The sequence below is a fragment of the Ostrea edulis genome, chromosome 3, assembly GCF_947568905.1.
Source record: "Ostrea edulis chromosome 3, xbOstEdul1.1, whole genome shotgun sequence".
NCBI lineage: Eukaryota > Metazoa > Mollusca > Bivalvia > Ostreida > Ostreidae > Ostrea > Ostrea edulis.
Window position 1 is genome coordinate 4799131 of NC_079166.1, and position 14814 is coordinate 4813944.

General features: G+C 34.8%; 1 protein-coding gene across 1 annotated transcript in view; it reads left to right on the top strand.

The window, feature by feature from the left end:
- The window catches only part of LOC125672755 (uncharacterized), a 188624-nt gene that overhangs the window by 44078 nt on the left and 129732 nt on the right, over nucleotides 1-14814 (top strand). Inside the window, exons 27-41 of the mRNA XM_056159795.1 lie at nucleotides 281-431; nucleotides 3760-3900; nucleotides 4800-4951; nucleotides 5144-5282; nucleotides 7727-7948; nucleotides 8172-8238; nucleotides 8463-8626; nucleotides 9696-9823; nucleotides 10375-10516; nucleotides 11150-11386; nucleotides 11747-11789; nucleotides 11896-12047; nucleotides 12378-12469; nucleotides 12646-12694; nucleotides 13495-13746. Of these exons, the coding sequence (XP_056015770.1) occupies nucleotides 281-431; nucleotides 3760-3900; nucleotides 4800-4951; nucleotides 5144-5282; nucleotides 7727-7948; nucleotides 8172-8238; nucleotides 8463-8626; nucleotides 9696-9823; nucleotides 10375-10516; nucleotides 11150-11386; nucleotides 11747-11789; nucleotides 11896-12047; nucleotides 12378-12469; nucleotides 12646-12694; nucleotides 13495-13746 (2131 nt within the window). The remainder of the gene's footprint in view (nucleotides 1-280; nucleotides 432-3759; nucleotides 3901-4799; nucleotides 4952-5143; nucleotides 5283-7726; nucleotides 7949-8171; nucleotides 8239-8462; nucleotides 8627-9695; nucleotides 9824-10374; nucleotides 10517-11149; nucleotides 11387-11746; nucleotides 11790-11895; nucleotides 12048-12377; nucleotides 12470-12645; nucleotides 12695-13494; nucleotides 13747-14814) is intronic.

The window sequence follows — 14814 nt, forward strand, 5'->3', positions numbered from 1 at the left end:
AAGATCCCTCCCTGCTCAATGACCATAAGCGCTGAGCATATAGGCCTAAATTTTACAGCCCTTCACCGGCAGTAGTGACTTTTCCATATGGGTGAAATATTCTCGAGAGGGACGTTAAACAATATTCAATCAATCATAATGCATCTTGATTGTCGGATAGCATTACGTGCTGAAAAGGAGACATGCATGCAGTCAGTGATTGAAAAGAATATGGAATGTTTCATGCTTTGAAAACTAAATACCGATAACATCGCACTGATATATAACCTATTTAATGCAGGCTGAAACATTAGCAGCTGGGGTGATAGTTGGTTTGATGGGAGAAGATGAACAAAATAAGGACCCATCCCTTTCCAACACTGACCAGGCTGCTCCAATTGAAGATTTTCCAGATAACAGTGAGGATCCAGATGATACTAAAGAAATAAAAAGTAAGATTAGTTCAGCTGTTTGCTGAAGTTTTGATTGATTCTGTTTGAATGAATTTGAGACATATCAGTCAGAACCTTGTATGCTGCTCTTGTCCATTTTGCATGTAACCAATCTGAGAACGTATACTAGAACAATTACTAATGTTTGAGCCTAATCAAATCGAAAATTACCCATAATGAATTGAACCAATAGGCTTGTATTATTGTTTCACCACTATTTAAGAACTCAATAGGGTGCAACATGTTAACTATACAAATCTAGATAAGTGTAGATACAAATCATTTAAACTATGATGCCAGCAGAGAGAAAATCAGTATCTCAAAAATTACTAAAGAGCAGTTCCTCAAATCAATACAGTGAAACTTCTCCAAACCGGCCCCTCAAAATACTGGTCCTCCCTTACATTGTCTGTTTCTTGAAGTCCCTGCATATTTCCTTACAAGATATCACAAAACCGGCCACTCCTGAAAACTGGACATCAGCCACCTTTTATAGAACATTTGTTAACAATCATATGTAATTGTGTCGCCTGCGTTACGCAGTGGTGACATATAGGGATCACTATCCGTCGTCCTGCGTCGTCGTCTGGCGTTGTCGTCGTCACAAAAAATTTCTGTCACAGTTTTCTCAAGAACCACATGGGACAACTCCCTGATATTTGGCACAGAGCATCAGTGTGGCCAACTGTATTGTGTAAGACATTTTCGAATCTGTCGCTTATCAACTTCCTGTTTGCCGGGACTTAGAATTTTTTACAGCAAAAAAATTTCTGTCACAGTTTTCTCAAGAACCACATGGGGCAACTCCCTGATATTTGGCACAGAGCACCAGTGTGGCCAACTGTATTGTGTAAGACATTTTCGAATCTGTCGCTTATCAACTTCCTGTTTAGTGACAAAAACCATTTCAATAATTTACTTTTTCAACATTATACGTGATATATTACATATAGAATGAACTAGCAGGCGACACATGTCTTCCGGGGAAGACTTAATACTGCGTTTTACTTTATACTGTGGAATCATTAGAATTCGAGGTGGCTCAATTTTCGTGGAATTCGTGGGTACCCCTCACCCACGAATTTACATCCTCAATGAATAAAGACAACTAGTATACAAGAATCTTGCAAATATATAAATCCACGAAATTACGTCCCCACGAACCCATAAAAACTCAGCAATCCACGAAATTTGGCCCCCACAAATTTAAATGATTCTACAGTAATACCTGCCATTTTTTTAGACCAGAAAATTGTGTTCAAAGGGGGATCAAGATGGGCCAGGTGTGAAAAAAGATAGTCCAATGAGGATTTGGGCTAGAATAGGTCCTCAGTACCTGTTGCTTGTAGTAAGAGGTGACCAGGGATTTTTTAGGGTCTGTAAGGGGCCGAAATACCCATTCCAATGCTAAAAAGCAGGTATTTTCCCCAATTTTTGCTTTGAAATTCCCAAACAATTAAAAAAAAATCAAGCAGAGTAGCCTAATTGTTCATAAATGTTCTTCACAGTCCCACAGATTACAATTTTTGCTTTGAAAACGGGTATTTCGGCCCCTTACAGACCCTAAAAAATCTAATTTTCTGACCTCTGCTTATTTGAATGAAGTAAACTTTGACCAAATTGAAAGTCAGGAGTCCAATTAGACCTTAATGCACTCTGGATTGGTTTTCTCCCAGGCCTACTTCTTTGTATGAAACATTTTTCCCAATTTCAAGCAAATGTCGCTATTTTTCCCAATTGGAAAGGCCCAGGCCCTTGAAATCAAGACCTTAAAAAAAACCAGGTGACTAAATGGTTCCATGTATGAAGAAGAAATATCTAACGAAAATTGAGATAAAGACATCTCTATATGCAAGTTCTCAGTAAACGGGCTATCCTTCTAAACAACCTGGATTTTTATTAGTCCGAAAGCTGTCCGGTTTAGAGAAGTTTCTCTGTATATATGCAAGCATTCTCAAGCAATATAGATTCAATTTGGTCCATTTTTATAAATGTTTTAAATAGTGATGAAGACATGCATACAGTCTGAAGACTTGCTTTTGGACTCTTCCCTGGGGCAACAAGTATAGAATTTAACATAGGTTGGATAAATTCCAGGTAGTCAAAGAAAGAATTACAGACTAAATGTTTCCAGTTCCTCAAGAAGTCATCCTTTGGGTGACCTAAATTTAATATTGTGTCAGTCTATGCAAAAGTTTTTTGGACCACACAGGACATTCGGTCCTGTGTAATCATTGAACACACCGGGCCGAACCAAATTTTGTCAGACCGAAAAACCTAATGTAAAAAAGTGAAACATGTGAAAATCCAAAACCAAGGAAATCTTATTTATTACACTAGTAATACTATACCAGGGATCCCTCCCGTATAATACTTTAGACAGTCCCAATCTCTCACCAGAGGGCATATTACGCTACGCGACAACACCTGTCAACGTCTGAATAAAGTATGATTTTACAAGTTTTAGTGTTATGCTTAAAATCTTACAGTAAGTTCACAAAAACAACGAATTCCATGATTATTCTAGTATTATTGGATGAATGAATGAATTAATATTTATAACACCTTTTAATTCGCTCAGGTGTCTCATATTTACCAGCTTCTGCGTTTATAAAATTCAGACAAGTGTTTGATTTGCTTAGATATGATTATTACAGTTTGATATGCTAAGTTAGTTTTAGTACATTTTGATATGAATTTTAGACGTTGACAGAGGTATTAGTGGAGCATAGCAGGAACAATAACTCTGGGTAGAGATGGAGACAGTCCACGCCGTTTTAATCACATTCATTTACGTATTTGGATTTGTGTGCTATTTTTTACTTATAACAAACATTTAAATGACTCCGCATCAAAATAGTAAAGCTCAAAACCGGACACTGAGACATTGGACATTCCGGTCTGGTGTAAAAAATGATGCATCGGACCTGAGGCACTGCACATCGGTCAGGTCCGATGGTCCGATGTCTTTCGCATAGACTGTTGTGTTTCCCTGAGAAAAAGTTGGGTTAAAATTGTTTGAGGTAATGAAATTGTCAGTAATTGTGCCTGATCAAGTTAAAATCTTAGAAACCGTTATTGCTTCCTGATTAGGTCAATTTCTGACTGCAATGAAGGGGATATTTATGGTTGCATAAGAAGAGTGCTTGGTTTACTTTATCACAGTACTGCATGCTTAATGCGTGTCACTATTGGAAGTCTTATACACAAACAGGTTATTTTGTCACATTGACTAGGTCTTACACTTATCATTTGGCTGACACTATAAAGCAGGCAAATTATTTAGATTGCATTATTTAATGATTTTTAATATTTATACATTAATCAGGTCAACCAAATGGTCTCTACCTCAAAGTACACTCGAGCTTAAGCAGTGCTTTAGATTTTGACACAAATGATGATCAATGTGCAGCCATTATGGGTACCAACAGTTCCCAAGATGTCAAAAGATCAGCTGGAAAACTAAAAGGTAATTATTATGAATTCCTTCTGCACCAAAGGTAAAACTGCTGTGATTTTTATGCTCCCCAAAAAATTTGGGGGGGGGGGGGGGGGGGGGGGGGAGCATATAATGGCTGTCATAGTCCGTCCTTCCATCCGTCTGTCCGTTCGAGCTCATATCTCCTATGATTTATCATAAATGTTCCTTGAGACAAGGATTTTTGGACCAAGGTCTTTCAAGGTCATTTTGGAAAAGTCAAGGTTGCTCAGAACATATGCTTTATATAAGTAAAATGTTCTTTATTTCAATAGTTTCAGTTTTTGTGCAGGTATTGATCATATAACACACAAATAAGGAATAGGCAAATGGCTTTCAGACAAAGATCACTCAAGGTCATTTTTAAAGGTCAAGGTCACTCAAAACATATACCTTACACAAGGAAATAGTGTCGGGATGATAACAAGAAAAACTGGTTGAAGATATATGAATATAACCTTAAGTTTTCCTGTAATGAACAAATATCAGATTAAATCTTTAAAATATTTGGTTTGCATTATGTTGTAATTGTTCTCTTTGTAAAAATTCAATTGATAAGATCATGACAGTGTATTTGTACTGTAACAGAGATTGTTTTATGTCTGCTGAAGATTGAAGCCAGGACCTCTGTGAAATTGGATAAAGGAATTGAATATTCTCTATCATTATTTTCCTGACTGAAGACTGACTCTGCATGCTCACCGAAAGGATACACGGTGGTTTGCTTTGGGTCAGCTTTTTTGGTTGATGCTGCATATTAACAGTCAGTGCCTTGCATGTACTTGGTAAAATACCTGCAAATGTATTTTTACACGATATGATTAAAAAAAAGTGAAAGACTTTTAATTGCCCTAAATGGGATATTCATGATATAAAAAAATATGTTGTAGGGATATTCTCAAAACTGTTGAAGACAGCAGACAAATTTTTGGAGAAATTTAACATTAGACGTTTGAAGTTTGGCACGATCATGGAATTTCTAGACAGATTTGGAATGACAGAAAGCAAGGCTGCCATGGCACGAGTGATGAGGGAAATGAAGGTGTGTTAAAACTCTTGATCAATAGACCACTTGCGATTTTATGATCATGCGATTTGACGGCCACTAGGTGTTTCGCAATATTGATAAGGAACTGAGTAATCTGATGATGCTGTCATGATTGCGTACTTACAGACCGGTAGAGCTACAGTTAAAGTACCTTAGACAGTTAATATTAAAGTTTTCAATTTTCAGGATATCATCGACAACACCACTTGTAGGAATCCGTATGAAATGACGGAGGACCAGCTGGTAAATGAACTGACAGAGAGAGGCAAAGACACCAAGGGATCCAGAGAACAACTTATTGATAGACTGGTGCAGTTAGATAAAGGTGATCCTTCTAACAAAACCCAGGCACTGTTAAGTAACTTATTGATAGACTGGTGCAGTTAGATAAAGGTGATCCTTCTAACAAAGTCCAGGCAATATTAAGTAACTTATTGATAGACTGGTGCAGTTAGATAAAGGTGATCATTCTAACAAAACCCAGGCAATGTTAAGTAACTTATTGATAGACTGGTGCAGTTAGATAAAGGTGATCCTTCTAACAAAACCCAGGCAATGTTAAGTAACTTATTGATAAGGCAATGTTAAGTAACTTATTGATAGACTGGTGTAGTTAGATAAAAGTGATCCTTCTAACAAAACCCAGGCAATGTTAAGTAACTTATTGATAGACTGGTGCAGTTAGATAAAGGTGATCCTTCTAACAAAACCCAGGCAATGTTAAGTAACTTATTGATAGACTGGTACAGTTAGATAAAGGTGATCCTTCTAACAAAACCCAGGCAATGTTAAGGAGGTACTCTACATCGTCATAATGGCTGACTTCCTTTTAAACAATGGAGGAAAATATAGATATCAACAATATTGGTCTATTCATTTCATAAATCATTGCCTAGATGAGTAGCTCAGTAAGTTAGCACGTCGACTGCTGAACTGTAGATCGCGGGTTTGAGTCCAGCAGGGGTTTTAAATTTTTTTCAGATTGCTTTCTACTAAAACTACATTTTTTGACTAAATGAAGTAAATTTGAAAGTTTTCAATTCCATATACTCAATATACATACCGTATTTTGCCGAATATAATACGCAGTGGTGTTTAATACGCACCCCCCACTTTGAGCCTAAAAGTTGGTGAAAAAACGCACTTCGGGTGTATAATACGCAGCAAAAATTTTGACTAAGCGGTAATCTTTATTTTATACTTGGTGTTAATTTTCACTTAATATATTTGCAGAAATAATGAATTCTAAACAACGCACAATAATTTGCAAACTTTTTGAGATGAGGTCTACATCGCGGTAATCTTCAATGAGAATCTTCAGGGAAATATCAACCCGGACAAGCCTGTTCATTTCAGCAAAGCACGAGATTTTGTAGCATTAAAGTCTTAACTGACTCGATATTTCCTTTGTTGAAACTTAAAATCAATCAAATAGCCGATGTTATAAAAATAAAATTAAACAATTAAACTATCGCGTATTTTACTGTAATCAACACACCATGGTAGGTACAAAGATGCAAATTATCAACTCCTCGTTAACTACGATGACTATTAAAATGTGTGAAAAAAAATTTTGTAGGTATTTCTTTACCCGGAGGGGGTATCTAACAAAAGCAGTGTACACAACAATGGCTTCGTAAAACACACGCTTTTACGCAAGAATAGTTATTTCAAAGATTCAAATAAATATTTCATTAAAAATTAGGCCTATTCATAAAACTTACAGTAAACAAACTTTTAGCAAGTGACAAAATTATTTTCCAACAATTTTAGCACGTGTCAAGGCATTATTGTGTACACATGCTTTCAATAATGGCGGCATGCGATGTAATGAATAGTCAGATCCAATGCAATTTGATTGGCTGTTTGTTTCATGATAATTGAATTATTTAGATATTGTAAGTATATATATCACATTTTCTGCAATTTTACGTTTCTGTAGTAATTTTCTTGAGGTCGAATTTTCTACTTAATAAATAGGTGAACGTGAAAAGGCGTACAGTATCCGAAGCCTTGGTCTTTGAGTGAAATATTACACTACTTAATCGCCGAGTTTCATCTGGAAAAAAAGGTCAAAAACCTATTGTGGTATATAATACGCACCCCTTTCTGGCACAAAAATATTCTCTAAAAAAAGTGCGTATTCGGCAAAATACGGTATCTTCCACTTTTCATCCATATCAAATTTCTCTGGTGTAGCATACCTCCTTAAGTAACTTATTGATAGACTGGTGCAGTTAGATAAAGGTGATCCTTCTAACAAAACCCAGGCAATGTTAAGTAACTTATTGATAGACTGGTGCAGTTAGATAAAGGTGATCCTTCTAACAAAACCCAGGCAATGTTAAGTAACTTATTGATAGACTGGTGCAGTTAGATAAAGGTGATCCTTCTAACAAAACCCAGGCAATGTTAAGCAACTTATTGATAGACTGGTGCAGTTAGATAAAGGTGATCCTTCTAACAAAACCCAGGCAATGTTAAGTAACTTATTGATAGACTGGTGCAGTTAGATAAAGGTGATCCTTCTAACAAAACCCAGGCAATGTTAAGTAACTTATTGATAGACTGGTGCAGTTAGATAAAGGTGATTCTTCTAACAAAGTCCAGGCAATGTTAAGTAACTTATTGATAGACTGGTGCAGTTAGATAAAGGTGATCCTTCTAACAAAACCCAGGCAATGGTGACATGGGGAGACAGTGAAAGTACAAAGTACGTACATTTTTGTTTGGATGTTGGGTACACTCGTAATGCATTCTCTTTTGTAGGATGCCCTTTGCTGACTTTCACCATGCCAAAGACTGTATACTGCACATTTGACAGCATGTGTTTGGGATTGGAATGCTGCATTAACTTGAAATTTGCCATATTCCTAAAAGTTTTCAAAGTGTGGGCTCGCTTCGATCCTTGCACAACTCCCATGTTATTCTCTCTAGGATTGGATTCACTGGCATACAAAATTGAGATACCGGTCGATAGCTCTTATGAAGGTATATTAGATATCGGCATTCATTCTAATTAAAATAATTGAATGTCTGCCTATAAAAGAAAAGTTAAAATGTTCATGTAAAAATGCTGATTTTAACTTTTGTGAATTTTGTGAATTTTATTTTTCTGCATTCATTGTAATTGAAATGCTTGTCTATCTGTAAAAGAAAAAGTTAAGATGTTCATGTAAAAATGCTGCATTTAACTTGTGAATTTTAACAAAAGGTTTTGAAGGAGAATGGAGGGGAGGATATAAAATGGATATCCTGGGGGGATTAGAGGTGATCATCAGGTAAACTTTACAAATTTCTACAATAATTATGCTCTTTACAAACTTTACTTTTGCAAAAGACAGAGCTCAAAATAGACATCATTTTGAAGAAACTTTTAAAGGAGGCTGTATCGTATTATGGCAATAGAAAAAGCATACATGTGATTGAATAAAAAAAAAATGCTGTATTTACATGTGATAGATCAATTGATAAGGCTGATTTTATTTTCCTTTCATTTATACAGATACAAAATTTTCAAAGGCAAAAATGCAACACTGGCAACCTTTGGAGTTGGATTGTGTAGCTTCGATGATACAGAAAATTGTTTGGTGTTTGTTAACTTGTTGGACAATGCTGTTCTCCCAGTTCCAACATGTCTGCCAGATGGAACATTGGTCTGGCCTCAGTGTGAGTACCTCAGATCCTGTACTAACAAGCATGATTTGGTTACATTACATTTTAACTTACATTTTCCAGTTGAGAGACCAAGTTATGAGTATGTGGAGCAGGTTTGAAAATTTGCAATTAAGATACGGTGGAATCATTTAAATGAGGGCCAATTTTTATTTTGTTGGAAATTTTACCGCCTTGTTAGGATCTAATTTTGTAAATATTGTTTCTGTGCAATGAAGTATTGCTTAAATTGTGTTTTTCGTTGTGGTTTGATATTCATGGCCTATAAATACCCACGAAAACCGAGCCCCCATGAAATTTAATGATTCCACTTTAAGTTTAGGCCTTGTGATGATCTTGCCTGGATGTTGTGTCTGTGGATGCTTCATGTGACTGTTTCCCAGAGGAGTGACCATGTCCAAGGATAGATAACGCCAGGTGGATGAGAACTGGAGAATATGTGTACAATAATATTTTGAAATTAAAAATTTCAAAATTCACCTTATTTAGTGAAAAATAGTTTTAGTAAAAAGTCACCTGCAAAAAAATTAAAACCATCTTAGAGTCAAATCTTATGATCTTCAGAAGGCAGACTCATGCATTAATTGACTGAGTTAACAGGCTAGGCAGAAGAATTGAACGGACAGGAAATGTTATGATATTTATTTTTCTATTCGACAAATGTTTCATGAGGGAGCCAGCTTTTATGATGATATTGTGTTATTCATTTTCCATATAATTTTTCCTTGGTCTAAAACAGTTATAAAAGTTAAAAAAGTATATTCATACTGTAAAGTAAACCTTATTAGTGGAAAATTCCAATTTTCTGGTAAAATTATTAAGAAAAAAATCTCTTGTGACACTCAGATTCATTAAACATATTGAATGGGATCCTATTTTTTCTAGATCATTGATTTGGAACTTTAAAAAGGTTTTTAAAAAAATTAAATACTACAAAACATGTTGATAATTTTATAGATGCATGTACTGATTTGCATGAGGTAAACTAGAATAAAGTGCATATTAGAATAATGTATGACGCCCTTGTTTGTTTGTCAGGATTCATCTTTTTGTGTTCTTGCAGTGGATTTCAAAAATCTGTTCATGAAAGAAGCTCTCTTTCGGCAAATCAAGGAACAAGGAAAAGCTGTAATAAAAAAAGTAACCTCACAGCTGACCGATGAATTTCTGAAATTATTGAAAATAGCAAAGGTTAGTTTCAATACTCTTAATGGACTTTTGATGGAGGTTTGATGTCTTAAAACTGTGCAGTATCATTCTATCTACTGCTTTTCAATCTCCCAATTTTTAAAATAGGTACAAAATGCAGAGAATTCCATTGGAATTTCATGATTTTATCTTTCATTTCCATGATTCAGTTAGGGTAAGCAATATTTCCCAATTATGGATTTTACTACCACAAAATTCTGATTTATCAACTTCAATAGAGACCAGAAGGGAAATAATTGTGAAAGCATGTCATGATACCATGCTCAGCCAATGAAATAACAGGAAATACCTTATATCAGGTTTTTTCCGCGTCATGTTTTTTTCCGTGAATCAGAATCTAAAACAGTCTATTAAATTTACGCGAATCAAATTGTCACTATTTCAAAGCCATAGCGAAAATATAATTCAGGATTATTTAAACTTATTTGTATGATATTCCTGCTTCTAAATGCTATCTAAATTTAGAGTATTGTATTGTAGATATGGCGGAAGAAGATGTATGAAATTCAATTTGTTGTTTTATTTCTCTGAAGGACAAGCTTAATGAAGACATTCCACTGCCAAAGCCAGATACAATGACCCTGGGTCAGATTGTAACAGAGCTGAAATCGAGGAACTTGTCTATGACAGGTTCTAGACAAGAACTCAATGAACGCCTCAAGAAGGACGACCTGAGTAAGTGTAGAATTCAAAGTACTAAGATTTAGGAAAGTCTAAAGAAACTGCAGATTAGTATTTATCTATGCTCTTTAATACAAAAGTAGTGAAGCACAGATTTGTTTGTTTAGAAGAGCAGAGATACTGTAATATGCATAATATAGTTGAACTTTGGAATCTCGAACACCAATATCTCAATTACCATGGATATGTAGAAGTAGTTCAGAAGTCCCAACCACTTGTTCTCTAATTTTACCCCCAATATCTCAAATCCTTGGATATCTGAAAAAAATTCTCAGTTCCATTGAGTTCAAAATAATAAGGTTGAACTGTATTTCTCTCTTCTGTTTTCCATGCAGTCATTGAGCACTGCTTTCAGATCATTGTTCATTGAATGAAGCTGTATTCAGAGGGAGTAACCCACTTGGTGGTGCATGTCTATATGACTTTACTACTCTTAATTTCAAATCCATGCCTCGGACAATGTATCCATCACTCTGAGAACATATCTCATACCCTAGCTTATTGTAAAAGATTTCATTTCTCTTTACCATTTTGTAAGTAAATCATATAGCAACTAGATTTAATTCTGTATCCATTTCCACAAACTCTTTAACCATTTTGATATACTTTTTAAACTTTGAATTTCAGCCTGTGTCAACACTACCTTGGGAGAACTACCAGGGAGCCTCTCTGATATTCTGTATTATAAAATTCAGAAAGACTGCATGAGGATAGATGCTTGGGCAGACATAAAAGTGAACCTGCTGGGTTATTCCTTCAGCAAAACACTGTCTGCCTTCATTGAGTTAGATCCATGCAGTTTTGTTTTACAAATTGGATTTGAAAGATACTTGTGGACAAAAGTTCTACTGAATTATGAATGGGGTAAGAGAACTGCTATATGACAAAAGTTCTACTGAATTATGAATGGGGTAAGAGTACTGCTATATGACAAAAATTCGACTGAATTATGAATGGGGTAAGAGTACTGCTAAATTATACACATATGATCATAGCAAACATCAGCATGATGAATTTATTTTTATGATCAGTTAAAAACTTATTCAGAATAATTAGAAAAACAATACAGTAATTGCATTTCAATTAGTTTCTCTATAGAGAAGTGAATTTTACTTTCCTCGAAGTTCAGTGTTAAGATAAATTTATATACTAGACTGTTAATTAAGATAAATATAATTTAATACCTCTAGTTAATAAAGTTGAAGAATCCTTTTGTATTTGCAGGAATAGATGAACTGGCAGAAATAAGTTCAAATGTTAAAATCAAGTAAGCATGCGTAGTAGCTAAAAGAGAATATATTTTATGGGTTTATACGTTCTGTGTGAGCAATGCATTTACCTCAGTGGAAAACAATGATCATTTTATTGTGTAGGTACAGCATTGGTAGAGATGTTGATGAAGGCGTATTCATCTTGAATTTCGGCCTGATGATTTGTGTGTCTGCGTCAGATTGTATTGTAAACAGTGACCTGCTGTCCAATGTCAAGATACCTATCCCGCTATGCAGAGACTTTGTTTTCCCAGGTAAATGTGCTTATTTGAGCATACCTGAATTTAAACACAACTAGATATAGAGCACTACTGTTGTAATAGGATTTAGTGTTAGTGCAAATTATAACATATTGTTTTTTGTTCAGTGCCAACAGTCAAATTTTAATCTCTTACTATACATAAAATCAGGATTAATTTTACCATTGTACAATATTGATCTTGGTCATGTGTATATTGTAGAATGAATTTTTTCACAATATTATAGTTAAATGTAATTATATTCTTTATCAGGGAATGACTCATGTATATATTGTAGAATAAACTTCACAATTATAGTGGGATGTAATATATATTCTTTATCAGGGAATGGTTCATTTGCTGGGTTGCTGGAGAAAATTGGTGGAAAGATGACGGAGGAAGCCTTCCAACTTGTTCTTAGGAAGTTTGATTTGCATGTAAGCATGACGTTGACAATATTTAAGAAATTTTTAGAAATAAATGATAGTAACTGCTTGTAATGATTGTAGCATGTGGATGGTTTTGTCACCAATTTCTTGATGTTTTAGGATGTGATAACTTGTAATGATTGTAGCATGTGGATGACTTTGTCACCAATTTCTTGATGTTTTAGGATGTGATAACTTCAGGATCCTGCCCTGTCATTCCACCCACACCTGAAAGTAAGAACAGAAATCATTATGATGAGTTGTACTTAATATTTATATTTAACAGTTGCAATTTTCTAAATAACTTAAGATAATGTCTTTATTTGCAAGTTTTCAGATGCATCATAGTTTTTTTTTTCCCTTTTGAGAAATTTTGTACTTGGTAAAATGTGATGAAATTTGTACGGGGATTGGAGATTAATGTCCACACTTCACATGTACTTTTAAACAATATGCTGGAGGGTTCTCGATAGGCAGTTTGATTGAAGCGCTAGTCAGTTCAGGGAATAAAGATACTGTGTATTGTACATGTAATGAATTCTTAATATTGCACCACATTTTGTTGCAAAAATATCACATATGGAAAGGGCTTATATAGGCATTGTGCCTGCTGCCTAATCCCATTTATGTATGTATTTTCTATATATGTATATACATGAATAAAATACTGTTGGGGGAAAAAAGATATCATTAATCATATTTAACTAGGATATTAGCTGCAAAAATTACATTCTGAAAATATTGATTTTCCTTCTAGTGTTTAGTATTTATGTGTGTCAGTCAGTTTATATTTCCTATTGTTATATCTTTAAACAGAGACCCCTTTTCATATTTTCACCATATGACTATATTTGCTGTGATTACTAAAAATATGAATAGCATTTCATAAATTTTACTGGGATATGAAGTGGGGTGGTCACATGATCAAATCCTGTGAAGCCTGAAAAATAATGAAATATTACCTTCCTTTCTAAGCTACTGATAAATAATCTTGTCATTGTCTTTTTATATATTGTAAATTTACACAATATCAGACTGCCCCACTGAATTTGATGTGCGCAAGAACTTGCCGGAAAGTCTTAGACAGATGGTAACTTGTGAGCAGCCTTCTAACTGCTGGGGGATCGATTGCTGTCTGCAGCTCACCTTCACCATACCACTAGGAGACACTGAAATAACGAGGAACATCCCAGTCTGGTTTAAATTAGACCCATGTGACTTCTCACTGGACATAGGCTTTGGAAAGAAAACTCTTCTCAAAACTCATTTGTTGGAATATGAGTATGGTGGGTGTAGATACTGCATTGCTGTAGTTATACATGTGATAATATTTGTCTTCTCTCCTAAACAATGTCACTATGGCTTACTTCGATCACTTGCACTGAAGTGTCACTGGTAATGAATTATTAGTTTTGCTCTTTTAAAATTGAAAGTGATTTTGCTTAGTTCCCAATTGGCCCAAAGGTGTTTCTTGTTACTTAAGTAATGAATGAATTTATTTCCACCCTGTTTTAATTTCACTCATTTAAAATAAGGACAATATATAGGTTAAAATATAGAGGATGGGGCAAAAGTTTTCCTGTATAGTGTAAGTATCGCTTGTATCTGAAATAAATTGGGTACCCTACCACACAGTCTGTATTTTATTGTATAAAAACATGAGCTAAGGAGGAATGCTACACCAGGGAAATTTGATGTGAATGAAAAGTGGGGGATATGTACAACAATATTTTGAAATTGAAAACTTTCATATTTATTTAGTCAAAAAATGCAGTTTTAGTAGAAAGTAATCCGAAAAAAATTAAAAAACCCTGCTAGAGTCAAACCCACGATCTACAGTTCAGCAGTCAACATGCAAACTAATTCTGAGCTACTCGGCTACATGTAGGTAATTAAATGTTCACGGAATTGACAAATATTGCAGCTGCACTAATTTTTCCTGTCATGCTTTAAAAGGAAATCGGCCATTATTACGATGTAGTATACCTTCTTAATTTAAGATTGGTTGTATTAAAAAATCACATGTAAGGAATTTCTGGTGACAGTAATGATAAGCAAGAGGGCTGTCGCAGTGAGCTAAGTTTATGTCGCGGTGAGCGAAGTTTATGGTCTGTATTTATAATGGTTGTGTTGAAGTCCAAAATAATGGGATATGTGCAGGTAATTGTTTCTGAAATCTTAACAGTATTGCAATTTAATTATAGTGGAAGAAATTTTGATATTGGAGTCTTGCGATGATTTAGTGTGTACATATAACATAACCACATTAAAAAAGATGTATTTGATTATATTATTCCAAGGAAAAATAAGGAACACCAGTTTGTGATAATTTTTTTGTTTTATAGAAATTAATA